This window comes from Bubalus bubalis, chromosome 6 (assembly GCF_019923935.1).
Source record: "Bubalus bubalis isolate 160015118507 breed Murrah chromosome 6, NDDB_SH_1, whole genome shotgun sequence".
Taxonomy (NCBI): Eukaryota; Metazoa; Chordata; class Mammalia; order Artiodactyla; family Bovidae; genus Bubalus; species Bubalus bubalis.
Window position 1 is genome coordinate 14,129,552 of NC_059162.1, and position 22,231 is coordinate 14,151,782.

At 50.2% G+C, this 22,231-nt stretch overlaps 1 protein-coding gene across 2 annotated transcripts; it reads left to right on the forward strand.

The window, feature by feature from the left end:
- The first annotated feature begins 12,486 nt into the window (after window positions 1–12,486).
- Window positions 12,487–22,019, forward strand: HDGF (heparin binding growth factor). 2 transcript variants are annotated; one of them, XM_006051950.3, is made up of 6 exons: window positions 12,487–12,621; window positions 18,718–18,794; window positions 18,930–19,068; window positions 19,763–19,948; window positions 20,230–20,453; window positions 20,645–22,019. In XM_006051950.3, exons 1-6 carry the CDS (start codon window positions 12,535–12,537, stop codon window positions 20,649–20,651), a joined length of 720 nt encoding a protein of 239 aa, XP_006052012.1. In that variant the 5' UTR covers window positions 12,487–12,534; the 3' UTR covers window positions 20,652–22,019. The 2 variants fall into 2 exon arrangements, with proteins under 2 accessions (XP_006052012.1, XP_025143432.1); XM_025287647.2 differs by lacking the exon at window positions 12,487–12,621 and adding an exon at window positions 13,596–13,614.
- The last annotated feature ends 212 nt before the right edge of the window (window positions 22,020–22,231 follow it).

The following is a 22,231-nucleotide window of genomic DNA, read 5'->3' on the forward strand; positions in this document are numbered from 1 at the left end:
TGAAAAGCTGCAAGTAATGTCGGGAATGAAAGGGCGTCTGGGAAGGTGGCGGGGGTTGGGGGAGGGTAGCTTAAAGAGAAAGTAATCTGTAAATGAGGCTGATGAAGTCTCCGAGTCCACTGAAACTCCAAGTTAGAATAAAACACCCCAAGAACAAACAGGGCTCGAGAGACCTGTACGAAATTGGGCTACAAGCCAGAAAGATTCAAGACTTCAAGCCTAATTAAAAACATCTGAGAGCTGAAATAAATGTAACATAAGAAGGTGTAAGTGATCTAGCCTTTACCAAGGTGCACATCCAGGATCACACCTCGCCCTTCCAGCCAGGGTCCTGACCTCACTCGGCAGTGAGACAGAAAGATGGGCAAGGGCCCTGGAAGGCAGAGCTTGGTCAGACCAGATCGGATCAGATCAGTCGCTCAGTCGTGTCCGACTCTTTGCGACCCCATGAATCGCAGCACGCCAGGCCTCCCTGTCCATCACCAACGCCCAGAGTTCACTCAGACTCATGTCCATCGAGTCAGTGATGCCATCCAGCCATCTCATCCTCTGTCGTCCCCTTCTCCTCTTGCCCCCAATCCCTCCCAGCATCAGAGTCTTTTCCAATGAGTCAACTCTTTGCATGAGGTGGCCAAAGTACTGGAGTTTCAGCTTGAGCATCATTGCTTCCAAAGAAATCCCAGGGCTGATCTCCTTTAGAATGGACTGGTTGGATCTCCTTGCAGTCCAGGGGACTCTGAAGAGTCTTCTCCAGCACCACAGTTCAAAAGCATCAATTCTTCGGCGCTCAGCCTTCTTCACAATCCAACTCTCACATCCATACATGACCACAGGAAAAACCATAGCCTTGACTAGACGGACCTTTGTTGGCAAAGTAATGTCTCTGCTTTTGAATATGCTATCTAGGTTGGTCATAACTTTCCTTCCAAGGAGTAAGTGTCTTTTAATTTCATGGCTGCAGTCACCATCAAGTCTGACACTGTTTCCACTGTTTCCCCACCTATTTCACATGAAGTGATGGGACCAGATGCCATGATCTTCGTTTTCTGAATGTTGAGCTTTAAGCCAACTTTTTCACTCTCCACTTTCACCTTCATCAAGAGGCTTTTTAGTTCGTCTTCACTTTCTGCCATAAGGGTGGTGTCATTTGCATATCTGAGGTTATTGATATTTCTCCTGGCAATCTTTTTTTTTTTTTTTTTTTTTTTAGTTCTACCAGTTTATTGCTACCAACCCGTGACCCTCCACCCTCATGCACACATGCTCAGTCATGTAACCCCATGGACTGCAGCCAGCCAGGCTCCTCTGTCCATGGACTTTTCCAGGCAAGAATACTGGAGTGGGTTGCCATTTCCTTCTCCAATCTCCTGGCAATCTTGATTCCAGCTTGTGTTTCTTCCATCCCAGCGTTTCTCATGATGTACTCTGCATACAAGTTAAATAAGCAGGATGACAATATACAGCCTTGACATACTCCTTTTCCTATTTGGAACCAGTCTGTTGTTCCATGTCCAGTTCTAACTTTGCTTCCTGACCTGCATAAAGATTTCTCAAGAGGCAGATCAGGTGGTCTGGTATTTCCATCTCTTTCAGAATTTTCCACAGTTTATTGTGATCCACACAGTCAAAGGCTTTGGCATAGTCAATAAAGCAGAAATAGATGTTTTTCTGGAACTCTCTTGCTTTTTCCATGATCCAGCGGATGTTGGCAATTTGATCTCTGGTTCCTCTGCCTTTTCTAAAACCAGCTTGAACATCAGGAAGTTCACGGTTCACGTATTGCTGAAGCCTGGCTTGGAGAATTTTAAGCATTACTTTACTAGTGTGTGAGATGAGTAGAATTGTGCGGTAGTTTGAGCATTCTTTGGCATTGCCTTTCTTTGGGATTGGAATGAAAACTGACCTTTTCCAGTCCTGTGGCCACTGCTGAATTGTCCAAATTTGCTGGCATATTGAGTGCAGCACTTTCACAGCATCATCTTTCAGGATTTGGAATAGCTCAACTGGAATTTTATCACCTCCACTAGCTTTGTTCATAGTGATGCTTTCTAAGGCCCACTTGACTTCACATTCCAGGATGTCTGGCTCTAGGTCAGTGATCACACCATCGTGATTATCTGGGTCGTGAAGATCTTTTTTGTACAGTTCTTCCGTGTATTCTTGCCATCTCTTCTTAATATCCTCTGCTTCTGTTAGGTCCATACCATTTAAAAGGCAGAGCTTGGTACTTCAGGTTAATCCCTTCAACTCAGCCTAGTGGGGATTGGGGGCCAGCTACATCTCAGTCCCCTTCACAGATTTGAGGCATCCCTTAAGTTCATCCCTATCTGCCTGTCCCCCAGCTATCTATCTGCATATGTCCTTTGTATCTGTCTCTGTGTTTGGTGTTCCTTGTGCCTTTTGGTATGACTTGTTCATTGGTCTCTATGAGTTCCTTTTATATCCACCCATGTTACATGTATCCTTTCCCACCTCTCATGTGTCTGCTCGTGATTCTGCAGCTGTCCTCTGTCCACCGTAATTTCGTGTCCTTTTCTTATATATTCATCTTTGCCCGTTTCTGCTGACTGTGACTGGGTGCCCTCTGTTTGTCAACTATGTGTGTGTCCTTTATATTCTAAACCACCTCTGTGTGGGCTCCATCTCCCTACTGCCAGAGCAGAAGGCTCTGCTGAGCTCAGCCCAGAGAGACTGTTAAGATTTAGGGAGGTGGCTAAAGAGGAAGATGGAAAGGATGACCAAGGTGGGTGATGATGATGGCAACAACAAAGAGGGACAGTGAAAGCCTGAGCATGACTTCTGCATTAGACAAGGCTGCTATGGTCCCCTCCTCCCCACCTTCTCCATGTGTCTAAATCTCACCCTGCCTTCACCAACAAACTCATATGCTGCTTTCTCCATCTGTTTGCTTAAATCTGTCTGCTCCCTGCTCTGGCTCCCCAGAGCATTTTTCTGCCCACCAATTCTTAAACTTTAATGTGCCTAAGATCACTGAAAAACTTTTAAAAATGCAAATTTCTGAATTCTAGCCTAAGAGATTCCTCTTCAGTGGGTGGGGCCCGGAAGTGGAACCCAGAAGTCTGGATTTTTAAGCAACTCCTCTGTTGATTGCAAAGCAGATGTACTAAGGACCACACTGAGAAACTCAACTCTCCAGTGTTACCTTGCACCTGGAATGCTTTGGACACTGCTGCCTTCTAATACCAGCTTTTCCAATCTAGGCTCCCCAACCTACTTTCTGGTGAATTTGGACAGTCACTTCTCTGAGTTTCATTTTCCTCCTCTGAAAAATGCATAGAGTATGACAGGAAAGAGAATGGGAAACTTTCAAAGGGAAATGATTATCCTTATTCCTGGTCAACACATCTTGCTGCCCTGCAGTGAAGAGACACCCCAAAAGGGCAGAGATCTTTTTTTTTAACAAATATTTTCTAAGCAGGGTCCTCTTACTGTAAACATTGATTTCCCTTAATAGGTAGATACCCTGCCCTCAAAAGGTTGTTTTCATGCAAGAAATTGATTAAAGAAATTTGAGGACGAGGATGGGAAGGAGATTTATTTCTCACTGCTTACTCCTTTATACCTTTCGAAATTTTTAACTTGTGCATGTATTCCCTATTCAAAAGTAGTAATTACATTAATAAAGTCTTCCATATGATGCCTTAGAAAAATTCCTTTAATTGAAGTTTTAGTAGAATTTCAGGAGGGAACCAGATTAGGTATGTCTATTCAATTTACCCTCCTGAAATTCTACTGAAACTTCAATTAAAGGAATTTTTCTAAGGCATCATTGACTCAATGGGCATGAGTTTGAGCAAGCTCTGGGAGTTGGTGATGGACAGGGAAGCCTGGCATGCTGCAGTCCATGGGGTCGCAAAGAGTGGGACATGACTGAGCAACTGAACTGAACTGAACTGAAAGATCATTTTGAAAAGATTTGAACCCACAAAGATGGGGACATGACAAGAGGAGAGCACAGTGACATTTTGGAAGGTGGAAAGCATCAGTGGTACTGAGTTGACACATTCAAGAGAGCTGAGAAGCAAGCTGGCCTTGGAGAATGGTGAGACTCAGTCTGAACTACCTGCAGAAACCTCAGAAGGCCCAGGAGTATGGCATCAAGTACCTCCAGAAGGGAAGGGAACAAAAGTGAGAGCTGGTTAAAAGCTGGTTAGCAAATATTACATCCTTGAATCCCCTCCCCCACTTCATACTAAGGGCAGACTGCCTCTCTCCAAACCCAGGCAAAATAAAGGAAGGTTTGGGGGGTTTTGTTTTGTTTGTTTCCCAGAGGAATAAAACAGAGAGGGTTTCTGCTATGAAGAGAACTAGGCACAGTCAAGGGCATGGGTATTTTATAGACATCAAAGAAATTAAAGCAATATGCATATAGAATACTGAGACCCCAGATCTGTTTTTCCCAGAAGGTTGACCAGCAGCCTTTACCCTAAAGGCTAGATACTGGGGGAAATCTCCACAGGAAATGTATTCAGCCCAAGAGGAAAGATCTATGGAATCCCATATCAGAGATTCCCCCTACAAATTTCCCATCCAGAAAACCCCCACACCAAGTTCTCAAATGAGAAGCTCCAACCACATGCCCATAGGTCCAAGATGCCTTTTTAGTCTCTCACTATTTTTTAAGTCCCTCACTCTTAAATATGAGTAGGCACTCTAACATGAATGATAGAGACAAAACAAACAAGTGAAAATAGAGAAACTGCAGGGAGAAGAAAACTTCCAAAATCTATCCTCTTTCTCAGATAAGAGAAAATATTGTATACATGCAACAAGAACAGGATGCCATAAAAAAAGTAACAAGCAGAAAATACAATAGAATTCTTGAGAAATAAAAATACAAGAGCACAGATAAAATTCTCACTAGAAGAGTTGGAAAAGAAAAGTTCAGAAAATCAGAGAACCACCCAGAAGGTGTAATATCTGAACAATAAGAGTTCCCCTACCTCAAAAAAAAGAGGCAAGGAAATATCAAAGGAATAATTACAAAAAACCTCCCAGAACTGAGGGCCAAGCATTTTTTTTTTTTTTTTTTTTTTCTGATTGGAGGGGCCCACCCACTGCTCAGCAGAGTGGTTAAAAATGGATCCACACCAGTATGAAATTTCAGAACACTGAAGACAAAGAGAAGATCTTGAAAGTTCCCAAAGAAAAGAAACAGATCTCTTAAAATGGATCAGGGCAGAATGTAACACAGGTGAAAATGGAACAAGAGTTTCAGAAATCCAAAAGAGGGACTTCTTTAGTGGTCCAGGGGGTAAGAATCCATCTTCCAATACAGGGGATGAGGGTTTGAGCCCTGGTTGGGGAACTAAGATCCCACATGCTGCTCGATTGCAACTAGAGAAAGCCCACACTTTGCACCAAAGATCCAGCACAGCCAAAAAAAAACTTTTTAAGAAAAAAAAGTAAAAAAAATAATCTGAAGGAAAGATTCCAATCTAGAATTCAACACCAAGCCAAACTATCAACCAAGTGGGAGGGTAGAATAAAGACATATTCAAACATATAAGTTCTCCAAATTTTCCATTCTAAGTATTTTTATTCAGGAAGCTACCAGAGGATGTGCTCCATCAAAAAAAAGGGGGGTGGTGGTGATGTTTAACCATGAAAGGGTTTTCTAAACCTAGAGCTTAGAAAATACAGGAGAAGGGTGAAGGAAATCCCCAGGATGCTCAGAAAGGGAGATTCCAGGAGGAAAGTTAGAGACCAGACTACTCACTCCCAGCCACCTGTTCATCTTCAGACCTACCCCTTCTCCCCAACACTCCCCCAGGGCCTGACATGGCACCTGCAAATGCCCTAGGGGTATATGTGGGAATGAATGAAAGAGGCTTCAGGCCCATGGCAATGTGGTGGCAGAAAAGGCCTTTCACTGCCTCCATTGCCATCTGTGCCCACAGAAGCCGTAATCAGCCTCCTCCAGTAGGGCCACAACTGTTACTCTCTCTCCCCCAAGGGGGAGGGGCAGAGGACACACTGGGGCTCAGTCTTATCGTTCCAGAAAAGGGCACTTGGCTCTTCCTCACCCATGCACTCCCCAGGCCTCCCCACTGTCTCAGCGCAATGCCCTTGATGGGAAGGGGCTGAAGAGAGCAGTCAGATGTGATCAGAGCCAGTTATTCTGTCAGCCTGACTCTGGTTCCCTTTAAGTCTCAGGGACCAAGGGCAAAGCAGACAGACCCGGGGGTTGTGGCCATACACAGTGGGGGCTCCTCATTCAACCTTAGATGCCTCTGTCTATAAGTAGCAAGGTTACTTCCAGCAGTATTTGTCACCAAACTCCTGCAAATAATGTCACTGAATGACCTTTGTGTGTGTGCGCTAAGTTGCTTCAGTCGTGTCCGACTCCACGCGACCTCATGGTCAGTAGCCCACCAGGCTCCTTCGTCCATGGGATTCTCCAGGCAAGAATACTGGAGTGGGTTGCCATGCCCTCTTCAGGGGATCTTCCCGACCCAGGGATCGAACCGGTTTCTCTTAGATCTTCTGCATTGGCAGGTGGGTTCATTACCACTAGCGCCGCCACCAAACGACCTTTTTCATCTTGCAAATTGGAAATTGTGAGGATCCTCACTGCTGAAAGAGATGAAATGGTACAGTATTATTCACTACAGTACTGTTGGTATTATCAAAAGAAAGGAAAAAACCTAAACGCCCATCAACAGGGGCTACATACATCATTTCTGACACAGAAATGTCATGAACTATTATGCAGTCATAAAAATGAAGGTGGACTGGCAAGTCTTTGTGGACTGAAATGGAAGGAGTTAAGATATATGTTAAGTAAAAGGTAGTAAAGTGTGGAACAGTATATATGGGATTCTACAATTTACTTAAAGGAAACAGCTCTATACTTGCTTGAAAATTATATACAGAGAATATTACTAGAAGCAGACATATGAAGTTGGTAATTTTTTGATTCTAAGAAGAAAATTGGGGTGGCAGGGGATGGGGAGGGGTAACATGAGATGACTTTTCACTAAATTATCTCTTGACTTTCTAAATTTCGTATCATATGCACATATTAATTCCATATAAAAAATAAGCTGAATTTTAATTTTTTATCTTATTTTTTGGCTTCACTTTTTTTTTTTTAATTAAGCTGAATTTTTTAAATGGCATCTACAACTCATGGGGATCTTGAGGTGTTCTGTTTGACCCATGCCTCTTGGAATGCAGAATCTTAGTTCCCCAACCAGGGATTGCTTCCCTGCAGTGGAAGTGTAGAGTTTTAACAAGTGGATCTCCAGAAAATCCCTCCTTCCTGTTCTATGAAGGCTGAAGTTCTCTCCCCTGAGGGCTAAGGAGTTACTGCCACCATAATTCTTGGAAGAGTGGAGAAGAAAATCCAGGAATGCAGCTGCCAAGACCCTTCCACATGTGGGGTCATACGTCCCTCAGCAGAGACCACTGCAGAACCTTTCTGTGACCTGGCAAGTCTAAGCCCCTCCACATCCATGCTGCCTTCAGATGAAGCTTCTGGAAGTTCACCTCTGCTCATGCGTCTCTCCTACCTAAACCCTTTAATAGCTTCCACTGTCAACCAATTAAATTGAAACTCTGAGGAGTTGGGCCCAGGGATTAGTATTTTTTAATTCTTCAAGTGACGCTAATGTACAGCTCAAGTGGGAAGCCATGGCCTTGGAACAGTGCTGTCCTTGGACTGCTGTGATAATGAAAATGTTCTATATTTGTGTTGTCCGGTACAGCCAGCAATAGCCATATGAGGCCACTGAACACCTAAAGAGTGCCTCATATGACTGAGGAAGGGAACATTTAATTTTAATCAATCAAAGTTTAAATAGATATGTTAGAAGAATAGAGAATGAATAGAGAATAGAGAATGAATCCAATGATTTTCACTTTTGCAAAATAGAATCTAAGAGTTCCCTGGTGGTCTAGTGGTTAGGATCTGGGCTTTCACTGCCATGACCAATTCAATCCCTGGTTGGGACACTGAGATCCTGCAAACTGCATGATGGCCAAAAAAATAAAAATAAACAACAACAAAAAACAGAATTCTTTTTTAAAAATATTTGTATTATTCAAGATATTATAAGTACAGAAGAGTTATACAACATAAGCATTTTTAAGAAAATAGCTAATATAATTTAATATAAATATATTATCAGCTAATATCTGAGATACCTGAATATTCATTGGAAGGACTGATGCTGAAGCTGAAACTCCAATACTTTGGCCACCTGATGGGAAGAACTGACTCACTGGCAAAGACCTTGACCCTGGGAAAGATTAAAGGTGGGAGGAGAAGGGGACGACAGAGGATGAGATGGTTGGATGGCATCACTGACTCAATCGACATGAGTTTGAGTAAACTCCGGGATTTGGTGATGGACAGGGAGGCCTGGCGTGCTGCAGTCCATGGGGTTGCAAAGAGTTGGACACGACTGAGCGACTGAACTGACTGAACTGAATACCTGCGAATTCCCTGGTGGTTCAGCAGTTAGGACTCTGCACTGTCCCTGTTGAGGGCAAGGCTTCAATCCCTGGTCGGGGAACCAAGATCCCCAATTTAAGCACTTATGAATATCAACGTATTAATTGATTTATCAACATCCCCCTTTACAGATGTGAAAACTGAGGCACAGAAAGGTTGAGTAACTTGTGGCAGGTCACGCAGTGAGTGAATGGTGGAGTGGGACTCAAATCCAGGTAAACGGGTTTCCAAGCCCACGTGAACACCCACACCCAGGTAGAAGTGCCAGTTTTACCAGCGCATAAGGCTGGTACCTAGGATCTCACTGCAAAGGAACCCATTTTCTTGAACTAAATATTATTCAAAATCTAAATACAGTGATAAGTGATTTTATCAAGCACTTACCATGTTCCTGGGCTCGATTTAAAGCACTTTAATATACATTAAATTCATTCACTCTTCACCACAACTCCTTTTTACAGACCATTTTACAGAGATGCAAACTGAGACTGGGGACAGTTAAGTCGTTTCCTAAAGAGACAGTGTGTCACATGGTAAAGCAGGTACTCAGACTTTGTTATCTCAGACTCTTTTTTTTAAATCTCAGACTCTTAACCACTCTGACTCATTGTAAAATGCATAAAAGCATGGATTTTTTTTTTTTTTTTTTTTACTTTGGGTGGCACCAGTGAGAAGGGGCAACGGAGGCAGTTTTGAAAACTATTGGTCTAAACTATTCATTTTCCTCTCCTCCATTTTCCAGAAGGCGGTAACCAGGGCCAAGAAGAGGTAATGGGAGCAGGTCACACGGTGTTGAGGGCTGGGACAGAAGCCAAACCCCTCGACTCTCTTTTAGGAGTTAAAGGGAAGGAAACTGACATTTCCTTTGAACCTAATGAGCATGTAAGGTTTTCACTCAGATGATCTCCGTTTCTTTTCACAACTACCCCATAAGGGTAGCTATTTGTATTAGTATTTTTGCAATAGAAGAACATTTTGTTTAGAAATTCTAGTTAAGTCATTTGTTAAAAGCAAATCTCAAACCCAGGTCCCTTGACACTGCAAACACAGTTTCCCCTAGACCACATTACCTTCCTCTAGTATTCTAAGCTTCACAACCCTACTGCTGTGCCAGTTCCTCCTTCTGTCTGACATGGTCAGAAATAAGTCCCCCACCATCTCCCTGACCTTGCCCCTCCAGACTCACTTCAGAACTCTAGAGCCAGATCAGCACCCACAAGTCTTCTCTGCCCTAGGGCCCCAAGTCCACTGACTTCTTTCTTGACGTTCCTCCCACAAAAATGTAGAACCAACACCAGCGTCAAAGGAACCATTTCACGGAGACATCTGTGAACTAGCTCCAAGCTGAGCTAGCCATCTGGGGGCCGTGACCCTGTGTTTCGGACCTTACTAATCAAACGGAGGTTTAAACCAGCAGCAGCACCTGGGGTGATGAAACAGAAATGCAGATGACCCCAAACCTGAGTTAGAATCTGCTTTTTAAGAGGCTCCCCAGGTGATTCATTTGCACATTGAATTCTGCAAAGCACTAAGTTAGACCTGAGTCCCAGGGGATGCAGGCTTACACCCGCCCCTGTAACTGACCCTCTTCAGCTCTTGGCTTGGTTGTTAGAGGCAGCTGTGAATTGGTTGATGATGTTATTGTAAGGAGAACTTGGATATTAAATTGCAACCAAGGCCTGGGAGATTACTGCAACAAAGGGAACTCTGGTTGTTTTATTTCAACCAGCATCTGCATGGTGGGCTGAATAACAGGCCCAAGAGATTTGCTGCAAAATAAGAATTTAGAAGCCTTATTGCCATCTCCACGCAATAAAGTGGAGAAATGGATAGGAGTCTGGCTTGAACTAAATTGGGGTGTGCCAAATTGGAAAATAGTTTAAAAATGCATTGGTTGCACTGAAACAGCATATTTATAATACTGGCTTGGACACTAAAAGGAAACCAACTGTGACACTGGATTTACTGAAATATCTCTAAGAACTTGTGACAAGATTCTCTCCTAATAACAATAAGAACAACAAAGAAAGGTATTAGACTGACAGACTCTGGACTATCACACTGACTGCATTTCAAACTGGAATGCAGGGTAGAGTAAACACTAACTGGGACCTAGCAGCTCTGTTGCAACAAGTTTGGATTTGCTATTGAAACAAATCGACAAGTCTGTGGCGGAGTGCATGCATGAGGACCTTACAGAGTGTCCTGCTGTACCAGCAGCCTGAGCCCTGGAATGCCTGTGGACAGGGCCAGAGGGACTCCTATCACAAGGTTGGATTATGCTGAGAGGCCATACTGTATAAAGGCAAAACTTGTGAGATGCATTGCCATGGACATAAGGACAACCAACTGATATGAAGGACCATAGGAAACAAGCTCAGGCCTTGGCTAGATAAGCAGCCATTCCATGTCTGTGATGTTGGCAGGAAAGTAATGTGATCCCATCTCAAGTTGAGGAAACTGAGGCTCAGGGAGATGTTCAGAGGGTAGCACAATTCTTACTGCTAGTGAACAGCATGATAGGATGTGGCCCTGGACCTGGGCCTTTTGGCTTCATCTTGCAGTTCTTTATCAGGGAGACTCTGCATATGCTTTGAAGTAGGATCAGGAAATTGTGGGAAGAAAAACACATATTTTCTCTCTTCAAACCTAGAATATTTTGTTGCAAAATTTTAAGAATCTAGACAATACTATAACATAAGATCCAAATATCTTATTTCTAAGTTACCACAGGTGTCTGGAATTTCAGCAAATCCAAGACCAATACAGTGACAGCAAATTGTAATTATGGCAAAGTTTTGTTTGGTTTAATGGTAAAACCCGAATTCAAGTTTTGGCTCTATCATTTCTTAATATATAACTTAAGCTGAAATGTAGTCTCTGGAATCCAGCAAAATCACACTCTTGTCCTTTAAGACCCAACTCAAAGTCAACACCTTTGTAAAACCTTCGCAGATTCTCCCAGACTCTCACCTCCACCTGTGCCTTCCCAAGACAGGTAGTGACTTTACGCTACATCGAAGTGGGATTGGGATTTATTGGCATTCTACTGTCTATTCCCACTAGAACGGAGCTCATCTTTGCAGGTTTAGCTGGTAGTGAAGCCCAGATCTCTTTTGCCAGAAAGTACATAAAGAACAGTTCTATCTAATGCACACAGAACGTGGCCACTTTGTGCCACAAGCACTCCGAAATCTCCTTGCTAACAAATTCCACAAAGGCCGTCGTAGGGCGCAATGCCCGGCATTTCAGGGAACACCCCGCTGACTGTAAGCACGTCGAGGCCCAGGCCGAACCTCTGTGTGCTCAGTGGCGCCGTACCTAGCCCTCGCCCCAGCGCCCAGCACGCAGCCACGCACCGGGAACGGAGCTAACATTCACCGATAGGGATGGAGCCGAGGGCAGAGGCACGACGCCTAAACTTCGACACTTGGCTGCGCTGAAGCCGCGGTTGGGAGCGCCCCGTGGGCCCGGGGGAGGGGCGCCAGGCCGCTCCGTCCAGCCGGGCGCCAGCTCCTCCCGGGCGCGCGGGCGGGCCGGCACCCACCGACAGCGGGCACACAAAGCCTACTCGGCTTGCTCGGCGATCGGCTCCTCACGCCTGTGTCGCCGCGCGCCGCCAGGCGGCTCCAGGTTGGGCGACGGGCAGTGGCAGGCACAGGGCGTCAAGAAGCTGCACGCATCAAACCGCCGCGGGAGGGAGCGCGGAGGGGGGAGGAGGAGGAGTGGGAAAAGGAGGAGGGAGGAGTGGGGACCGGGCGGGGGGTGGAGGAAGAGGCCTCGCGCAGCGGAGGGAGCAATTGAATTTCAAACACAAACAACTGCACAAGCGCGCACCCATCGTACCGGAGCGTTGCCCCAGATCCGCGCCCGCCCCGTCCGTGCGGCGCGCGGGCGGAGTCGCCGTGGCAGCGCCGGAGCCCGGGCCGGGGGCCACCATCGAGGCGGGGGCCGCGCGAGGGCCGGAGCGGAGCGGCGCCGCTACCGCCGCACGCGCAAACTTGGGCTCGCGCTTTCCGGCCCGGCGCGGAGCCCGGGGCGCCCGGAGCCCCGCCATGTCGCGATCCAACCGGCAGAAGGAGTACAAATGCGGGGACCTGGTGTTCGCCAAGATGAAGGGCTACCCACACTGGCCGGCCCGGGTGAGCAGCGCGGCCCGCCGCCTCCTATCCACCTCCCGGCTTGGGTTGCATAACACCCGGGAGGGCACGAGCGCTCGGCGCGGAGGGATTGGGAGGGGGGGCGGGGGGCGTCTGAGTCCCCGAGTCTTAGCCAAGCGACTCCAAACCCACCCGCCAGTTATATAATGGTGGAGGCGGGGTGGTGGGGCGGCGGCGGCGGCGGCGGCGGCGAACACCTGGCCACACGGCGTCCGCGCGTAGTGGCGTGTGCGCGGCGTGGGGAACCGAGAGCGCCGGTCACTTTCCGGCCCCCGGCTCCGCGTGCTCAGTTCCGCCCCCAGCCCCCATACTCCCAGCGGTTTCGGGCGCGCTACACGGGCACGGGCCAGTCGTGTAACTCCTCCCACCCCCCCAAGCGCCACCGCTACCCCCCTCAGGGACCCCCTTAGAGACCCCCAGTTTCTTCACTGATTGTTACCCCTGGTTCAAACTCGCCTCTTCCTAGATGAGATGGTTAAGCAGGATCTCAGCCCAGAAAGGGATAAACGGAGGCGGAGTTCGCTTCTACAAAACTTTGGTTTGGGGCATCCGTAAGAGATCTGAAGCTGGGAGGGTCGAGGAATCGTTGTGGGGAGGTGGGGGGCGGAAGAAGAGGGAATCTGCCTGGTTTGGAAATCACCCGCTAGTACCCTTCACTCCTCAACCCCCAAAAATACTGTTTCGTGTGCTGCCAACTCAGACTTGGGGCTGAGGGTGGCAGGGCCCTTGTTGGATTGAGAAGTCCAGTCCAGGCTGCCCTCCCTGTAAGTGGAGGTGGAGGGAACCCGAGTTGCTTCTCCTCCCCATTTCTTAAGCCTCTCCCGCCAGAACGGTCCAGTCTGCCATGTGGTTGATTCAGCCCGCCAATATGAGGCGCCCCACCACCACCTCCGCCCAGCACCTGGCCAGGTGGGAGGGTGGGGCCCAAAAGCCCAGCCTGGAGCATTCATCGTGTTTCCCCTAGAACTGAGACAGGTGAAGTAACAGTATGGGAGGTTGCCAGAGGTCGTTGGAGGAGGTTGGGGGTGTCACAAGGGACAGTGCCTCCGGCAACTTATTTCAAAGATGGTGTAGGGCCTTTGGGTTTGGCCCTCGAGTATAGAGTGAAATCCAAGGGCAGAGAGAAGTAGAGGGAAGGAGTCTTCTGGGCGAGGGGGCCAAGTGTAGAACTGCGTTATTGGCTGTGGGTTGCTCTTTTCCATGTGAGTCTGTGTCTTCAGCTGGGCCAGACCCTGCCCTGAGGAAAGTTGGTCCAGGCCCCCCTGGGTCCTTTTAAGAGTGTGCAGACCAACTTTGGGGCCAGCCTGAGAAAATCCAGGAGATCCTCACTCTGTACCCTCTCCTCAGGAATGTGTCTAATCCCATATGCCTTGAGCTCCTTGTTCCTGGAAACTTCTAGATGTCTGGCCTCTGGAGTGGGAGTGAAGTCTAGAGTGAAGCAGGGCTCTCCCAACTTCCAAGGCCTCCTAGGGGACTTGGGTGGTGGTGGCGGCTGGGGGCAGTGTGAGCAAGCAGCCACGGTCAGCTGTGTGTGTGTATGTCTGTGTGTGGTGTGTGGACACTCATGTACTTTACCCTGCACCTTTGATCCATCTGGCTTCTTGGTTCAGATGCCAAGGTCCTGGTGGGCAGGGCAAGAACTGAACCGAGGTCTCTACTGCTCTTACCTCCTGGGGGTGGAGAAAGCCCAGAGACTGGGGAGGGGGCTCAGCTGGAATGTGGGTTGCAGAGGACCCCTTAGGGCTGCAGAGAGGGGAGGGCCCCATATGGACGCATACTGGCCCATATGAAGAAGACCTTCAGGTTTCTGGTGGCCTTGGGGTAAGGGCAGCACTGGGGCTGGGAATACTGTCTATTTCTTCTTCATCCCGGGCCTCTAGGACAGGGGGCAGTCTGTTGCTCGGTTGAGGGCTGGACCCTTTAGATAAAGTTAGAGTTGGGGGAGGGGGACCAGACTGGATCCCAAAGAGATAGGACCCCACCCTTTGCCTGCGCTCTGGGTCTTGATTATGAAAATTAGAGGGAGTGGTACACCCAAGGTAGTTATGTTCTGAATACATTCTGCTTGAATGCCAAAAGAGCAGACAAATTGGGGTCTCCTTACCATCCTTGGATGCTGTCTTAGTCTATAGAGTGGCAGAGTCTGAAGAGACTCTGGCTCTTCCTGAGATGGAGGAGGAATGGAGGAGCCTTGCTAACTGTTCCATATAATAGGCAACCAGAGCCCTCAGCCATGGTGAAGGCAAATGTGTGGACTTTTCTTCCTTAGGCCCTACTTCTGGGGAGGGTGACTGACTCTGGGTGAGACTGAAACAGCCCAGTGCTTGCAGAGTCCAGCCAGAGGGACCACGTGGTAGGCAAGACCTGCCTGGAAGGACGGTGTGACTCCATCTTAATCTTTTCCTTTCCTCTTCCTTCTGCCTAACTTCCCCGGGGGATCTCCAAGCACTTAACAATTAACCTGCAAGACTCAGGGATTTTTCCCCTTCTGTTCCTTCCTCCTTTCTTCACTTCCTGTTTCACAGTCCCAGAAAACCTGCGCAGCCCAAGGGCCTCACCCATCTTTTCTCTCTCTGCCCCTCCCCCACACCCAGGCACCACCTTTTCTGCCTCTCCAGCTTGCCACACTTTCCTGGCCCCAACTGTCTCCTGCCCCAGATTTTCCGGTTCCTGGGTCAGGTCAGGCCTGGGCCCTGGGTGTGGTGGTCAGAACCCTGGCTGGCAGTCAGTGTGGGCTTAGCCTTTTGGGCTGCCTTCCGGTGTGCTGAGCCAGGCGCCCCTGGGCCTGGATTGGGTATGAGGCTGGGGGAGAGGTGTTTAATTTTCTCTCACCACTCCTCACCTGGGAACTTCAGACCTTAGAAGGTGTCCATGGGCTCTGGCAGGATGGGATTGCCTATGCTCCGGCCTGTCTGAAGGAGCTAGGCAAAGGCAGTAGGCAGGTGTGGGAGTGGAAGAGCCCCAGCCAGGGGGAAGTAACTTGCCAGGATTCCTAAAATGGCTGGGAAGGAGCAGAGCCCCCTCCCCTGTTGGCCAGTGGAGGACGTGCAGTGGGGGGTCTCCAGCACTTCTCTGGCCCCACCCTGACCCACTTAGCCTTGACTCACTTGTTCTGAGTCACAGTCTGGATATAAAGGCACCGCCTGGGAGACACATGTCTGTACTGGGGGCACAGGCCTCCCCTGAGACCTCATATCCTCTATGTTGTCGATGAAGAACCGCCTTTCACTTCCAAATGCAAGATAAGACATTTCCTTTGTGGCTTGAAGGATGAAGGATCCACTGGAGAAGGAATGTCTCCCCTTTTTGGGGTGAGGGGTTGGGAATTCCATTAAGTGAAAAGCACTTGCTCTCCTGGCCCTTCCCCCACAGGTGCCTACTCTCAAGGTCAGATGGGGTGGGGGTGGCATTACCCTTTTGGGGGTAGATGCCCATCTGCCCAGGTCCTTGGCCTCCCTCTTTCCTCTCGACCCACCCTTTATTTTGCTAGAAGTCAGCAGGGTGGGTATATCTGGTGTGTCTCGTTCTATTTTTAATTCCATCCATTCTTTTGTTTCTCCCCCGCCCCTGAGGCTGGGCAGCTGGTGGCCTCCTGGATCCCATCACAGTGTTGAGCCACCTCTCTCTTTGAGTTTGTTTCCCACGGGAAGGAGACTGAAGGTCGGAGCGCTGCTTGCCTGGTCTCAGCTCCTTGAGAGCACCTCTCGCGTGTTTCCTGTTTCTGACTCCTTTGCTCACCCTAGCCCCTTTCCTGGGCCTCAGTTTCTCCCCTTGCATCACATTTCCTACAAGCCTGTTACTGCCTGGCTCAAGTGTGGCACTGAAAACATGGAGCCCAGATGAGTTCCTAACTGGGACCCTTAGATACTCCCCCACCCCCCACCCCCAGTTCTCTTTCCTGATGCACAAAGATCCACCGAAAGAGGCCTAGGAAAGGGCTTCTGCTATTATTGTCTTATGCCTGCCTGTCTCCTGGGATTTCTGAGCCCTGGAGCCTCTCATTTTATTTTTTGTTCCCCCCTCTGAGAGGAGGGTGGGGAACTAGCTGGCAACAGGACCCAGGTGTCCTGGTGGAGGCGGCTCCTCCTCCGCCCACACCCCAGCTCTGGCTTCCTGAGCAGGGCCCGGCCCTCAGCCCTGGCTGGGGTTTCAGGCACAGCCAGGGACCCAGGTGCCAGACTCCAGGCTTGGGGGTGGGGTGTGAGTTAGTGTCCCCTCCTCCCTAATCTGGAGAGAGGGCCTGTGGCGGGGGGGGGGGGGGGGGGGGGAGCAGTCACATTCCTGGTTGCTGAGTGGCCCTGGGGGCGGGGTTGGGTTGTCATGGCGATGGGGATTGAGCTGGGGTGGGGGGACAGCATGCCTTTCCACCCCCTGCTCTCACACCCGTGTCTCTGGGTGGTGGGGAGGGTGCAGTTTGTGCTGGGCGTTCCTGGGGAGGAGGGGCTGGACCTCTGTCCCCAGAGGCCACAGGGCAAGGGGGGAGGTGCTCAGGAGCCTGAAGACTCCATGTCTGGAGCAAGATGCCCCTCAGATTCTTGCCCCCTCCCCTGGGTGTGTGTCAGCTTATTTCCAGCCTCCCTGTCTCCCAGGTCCCTAGTCAGACACACTGTTCTACTCTCTGTGTGTGTTTAATCACTGCTTTGGCCTGTCTCTCTTTCCTATCTGCGCCTGGGGCCCCAGTCAACATGGCCACCTGGCCTCTGTCCGGCGGGAAGCCAGGCCACTGGGGCTGCTGCAAGTGTTGCTGGGAGTTGTAGTTCTCCTCCCCTAACTCAGCTTGGCCTGGGCTTCTAGGGCCTGATCCGGGAGAAGCTGCATCTCACTATTTCCCTGGCCTCAGACCTCTGCTCCTTCTCCATCACAGCGTCCCTCACCCGCTAGGGACATTTGAGGCAGAGAATCAAGTCAGGAGCTGTTTCTGACATCTGGCCCTCTCTAACTTGTCCTGTCATTTTGGGAAAATCACTTTTCTGAGCTTCAGTTTCCTTGTCTGTAAAATGAGAGTGTATGTCATGTGACTTTCAAAAAGAGTTCCCCAAAATTCTTTGGGGGAGCTGCTACTGCTGGGTAATACTAAATAGGCAGCCCCTTGGCCTCACCTCTTCACTTGCAGTCAGAGCAGTCTGTTTCATAGTCATCCAGTGACTCTATTGTGTACCCACTGTGTGCTAGGTGGTGTGCTGGACCTATAAACAGACTTCTCTGATCTTGGGGAAGGTATAGTCAACATAGACATTAATATTGGAATTGTAAAAAGCACTGTGAAGGAGACGTGCTGAGAGTTTTATCTGGGAAACCGATCAGATTGGGAGAGGTGGGGAAGCTTTCTGGAGGAAGTGATGATGGGCCTGAGGTCGGAAGGCTGATCAGGAGTTAGTGAGTATAGAAGACTGAGATCAGTGTGGCTGGAGCAGAGCGCAGAAAGACAGTGTACTGGGAGAAGACGACAATAGCGAACATATATGTGGGATGGACCACATTATGGTCATTTAAGCCTTACAACCCTTGGACTGTGACACTGTCCATTTTACAGATGAGGAAACTGAGGTTTGCCCAAGGTCATACAAATATTAGTGGCAGCACTGGAATTCAGACCTTGACATTATAGATAATGGTGAATGGGTGGTCCCTAGAATCCTGAAAAGCCACTAGCAGGGAGAAAGAATGCTCAGACCCGCACTTGGAAAGGCTACCCCTGGTGGCAGCTTGGAGAATGGGTTGTAGTGAGGCAAGAATGGAGGCTGTGGTTTCAGTGCAGGCAAGAGGCGTGGCAGTGGGTGGACCCGCCAGGGTGATGGCGGAGACATGGAGCCTTGTGGACGGGATCTGTTTAGGGATGCTGTTTGGTTTGTGAAGGAGAGGGAGGATTTCTGCTGGGCTTTTATGTCTGACTTCCTTTGAACGAAGTCCTACTGCTAAAAATGGTTTAGAAACCCCCTTGGTGAACTGCTGGGTCCCTCTCAGTCTGATTTTCCACGTGTGTGCCTTAGAGGTCAGCCCCACAGCACTTGTCCTCTGGCCTCCAGTTCATGACCTTAGGGCTCCAGCTCATGCTCCCTTTCCTCATTTTGCTCTCAGATTGACGAGATGCCGGAGGCTGCCGTGAAATCAACAGCCAACAAATACCAAGTCTTTTTTTTCGGGACCCACGAGACGTGAGTGAGGGGGCAGAAGTGGGAGGGAGGGCCGGCTGGGGGGAAGAGCGGTGGTGCCAGCACCCCTCGCCTGTGGGGCTGCGCAGCTCAGATGCAGTGAGGGGCTCGAGAGCACAGTCTCCCATCTCTCACCAGGGCATTCCTGGGCCCCAAAGACCTCTTCCCTTACGAGGAGTCCAAGGAGAAGTTTGGCAAGCCCAACAAGAGGAAAGGGTTCAGCGAGGGGCTGTGGGAGATCGAGAACAACCCCACCGTCAAGGCTTCTGGCTACCAGGTGAGCTGCCGGCTGCCCCCAGAGACCAACCCCCCAACTTTGGAAAGCAGGTGTGGCCATAGGTGTGATCACACAGGGCCCACCTGTGGTGCTTAGTCTTCATGAACAGGGTGGGGCTCAGAAACCAACACCAGGGCTTTCAGAGTAGGAGCTCATGGGGTGAGGGGTGGGGGGCTTCCTGCAAGAGGGCATGGGGCTCTGGGTGTGCGATGTAGCTGTGGTGAGGGGCCACTTGTTAGACAGTGCCTGGGAGGGGCAAGAACAGGACTGAGGCGGTAAGTGGGGGCAGGCCTTTGGCGGGCCCAGAGTGAATAGAAGATGTGGCCTCAACTCTTTCCACAAAGGCTTCCAGGAGGAGGTGCTCGTGAGCCGGGCAGGATGAGGCGGGAGGGTGGGGGGCGGGGGTTGGCGGGGAAAGGGTCCCAGCTCCCTTTGGGAGAAGTTGACCCGAGGTTTTGCCTCCTGCTCCAGCCCTCCCCCCTCCTGCACAGAGCCCTGCCTGCCCGGCCAGTGGGTTTACCCCGGGGCTAATCCGACAGAGGTGGGTCTCAAATCACTTGTGAGACTGGGCACCTGGGTGGGGGCGGGGGAGAGGCGGGCAAAGGAAGGAGTGAGTGGCCGAGGGAGGGATCTGGGGAGGGGGCCCTGCATGGCAGCCGCTGGTGCCACTCAGCCTCCACTGTCTCCACCGCAGTCCTCCCAGAAAAAGAGCTGTGTGGAAGAGCCCGAACCGGAGCCCGAAGCCACTGAGGGTGATGGCGACAAGAAGGGGAATGCCGAGGGAAGCAGTGATGAGGAAGGGAAGCTAGTCATTGACGAGCCAACCAAGGAGAAGAATGAGAAGGGAGCGCTGAAGAGGAGAGCGGGGGACCTACTGGAGGTAACTGCCCCCTGCCTGGGCTCCCAGAAGCAGGGCTCCTAGTCTTGAGGAGAGAAGTTACTACTTTTTCAGGGAGTGTCCAGTCTGAGAGGCTCAGCCCCTAGTCTTGGCGGGGGGGGGGGGTCTCTCCTGAGAAGATGGGCCGCAGGAGACAGCTGAGCTGGCAGAGGGCTGGAAGAGCGCTGGTCTGCCCAGGAAGGAGCCTCTGGGGAAAGCAGGGGGAGGCGGGCATTCTCCCCGTCCCACCTCAGCTGTGCCTCATCTCTGCCCAACCGCCGCAGGACTCCCCCAAACGCCCCAAGGAAGCAGAAGACCCTGAAGGGGAGGAGAAAGAGGGGGCCACCTTGGAGGGTGAGAGGCCCCTTCCTGTGGAGGCGGAGAAGAACAGTACCCCGTCTGAGCCCGGCTCTGGCCGGGGGCCTCCTCAGGAGGAAGAAGAGGAGGAAGAAGAGGAAGAGGCTGCCAAGGAAGATGCCGAGGCCCTGGGCCTGAGAGATCACGAGAGGTGAGTGAGCCCCCTGCCCCTTGGCAGTTGGGCTGGGAGGGCTGGGCCCTCTGCTGAGAGGAGGAGGAGGGCCTGCAGCAGTCAGCCTCTCGGGAGGCAGGGGGGCTCTCCCAGGAGAACGGCACTGGCTGGGGCCTGGCCAGGCCAAGGCCACACCATTAACCCTTCTCCCCTCCAACCCTCCCCCGCAGCCTGTAGCCACCAATGTTTCAAGAGGAGCCCCCGCCCCGTTCCTGCTGCTGTCTGGGTGCTACTGGGGAAACTGGCCATGGCCTCCAAACTGGGAACCCCTTCCCCACCCCAACCCACTCTCCTTTTCCCACTCACTCTCCCCTTCTGAGCTCAGACCCTGGAGATTGACCCCGATGGGGCAGGCCACGTGGCCCTCACCTCCGTGTCCCCACACACCTGTGACCTGAGTCAGGTCCATGTCTTCTGCTCTGTGGGATGAGCTGAGGCCATTGTGTCCCTCCCTGCCTGGAGTTGTTTCCCAGTGTACTTGTTAGGGCCTGGACTGGCTATTTCCATTTCCTGACACCCCTCGCCCCCTTCCCCGGGCATTCTAGATGTCTAGGTTGGCTGGGATCAGGGCTATGAATGGAAGGGATGGAGAATGAATAGCAGGGTGGGCTTCTGGGGTCTGGGAGGGGCAAACTTCAAATTGGGGTGGGGGGATGGGTAAGAGGATGACATCTCCCTGAGCTCCTGTCCCTTCCTCCCACACCTATTATCCCAGCTGCCTGGATTCAGGGAAAGTGGGACAGCTGGGGTAGGGGGTGGGGGGGGCGCGAGGAGGGGGAGAGGCGCTCCCTTCCATAAATCCTTGATGATTGACAATGCACAATTGTCTCACTTATGCAGACCCCAGGTGTTATGGGAGTTACAGTTTATCATCAAAAGATTTGGGGTCTTCCAAGTTCTTTGGGTCAAGGACCTGAGATCTGAAGGGCTGACTTCACCCAGCTTGGGTGGGAGTGTTGAGGAGTATCCATCCCCTTTTAGGTCTCAGGCCAGAGATGGGATGCCCTGGGGAGACCCTTAGCTACCCTTTTCCCTCTTCTCCCAGTGCTCAAGGCCAGCCTACAGTCACACACGTCACCCAGACATAAAGGAAAAGACACATTTTTTAGGAAATGTTTTTAATAAAAGAAAATTACAAAAAAAAATTTTAAAGAACTCCCCCATCCCTTTGTGTGCCCCCCACTCTTGCCCCCATTTCTGAGGTGCACTGGGAGGCTCCCCTTCTGTTTGGGGCTTGATGACTTTTGTTGTAGTTGGAGCTTTGGTGTTCCTGCTGATGTCATTTCCATCCACATACCCCCCACCTGGTCCACTCAGTGTTGTCACCAGATCCGATTTGTAACCCACTGAGAGGCCAGAGGGAAATAATCGCCCTCTCCCAACCTCTTTCTAGTGGTCTATTTGCCTCTTCGGTTTCTTGTCTCTTTCACCCTTGCCCCTCTCCCTTGGGCTCTGATGAAAAATTGCTGACTGTAGCTTTGGAAGTTTAGCTCTGAAAACCGTAGATGATTTCAGTTCTAGGAAAATAAAACCCATTGATTACTACATTGGATTTTGACTGATTCTTTGGAGGTGTGTTGGTTAACCGATGGTGCAGGGGAGTGGGGAAAGAGACTACAAATGATTTCCAAATTCAGTTCTCAGATTCAGGTAAGGTGTGCCAGCTTCCTCCATTCTCAGTCTGTTGAAATACCTACAATTCCACATAGAATTTCACTCTTAGGAGTCTGGAGATCAAACCAGTCAATCATCAACCC

Coding starts and splice junctions, on each gene's coding strand:
- HDGF (XM_006051950.3), top strand. CDS start 12,535: ATGTCGCGATCCAACCGGCAGAAGGAGTACAAATGCGGGGACCTGGTG. Junction 12,622..18,717: donor ACCCACACTGGCCGGCCCGG/GTGAGCAGCGCG, acceptor TTTTGCTCTCAG/ATTGACGAGATGCCGGAGGC. Junction 18,795..18,929: donor TTTTTCGGGACCCACGAGAC/GTGAGTGAGGGG, acceptor ATCTCTCACCAG/GGCATTCCTGGGCCCCAAAG.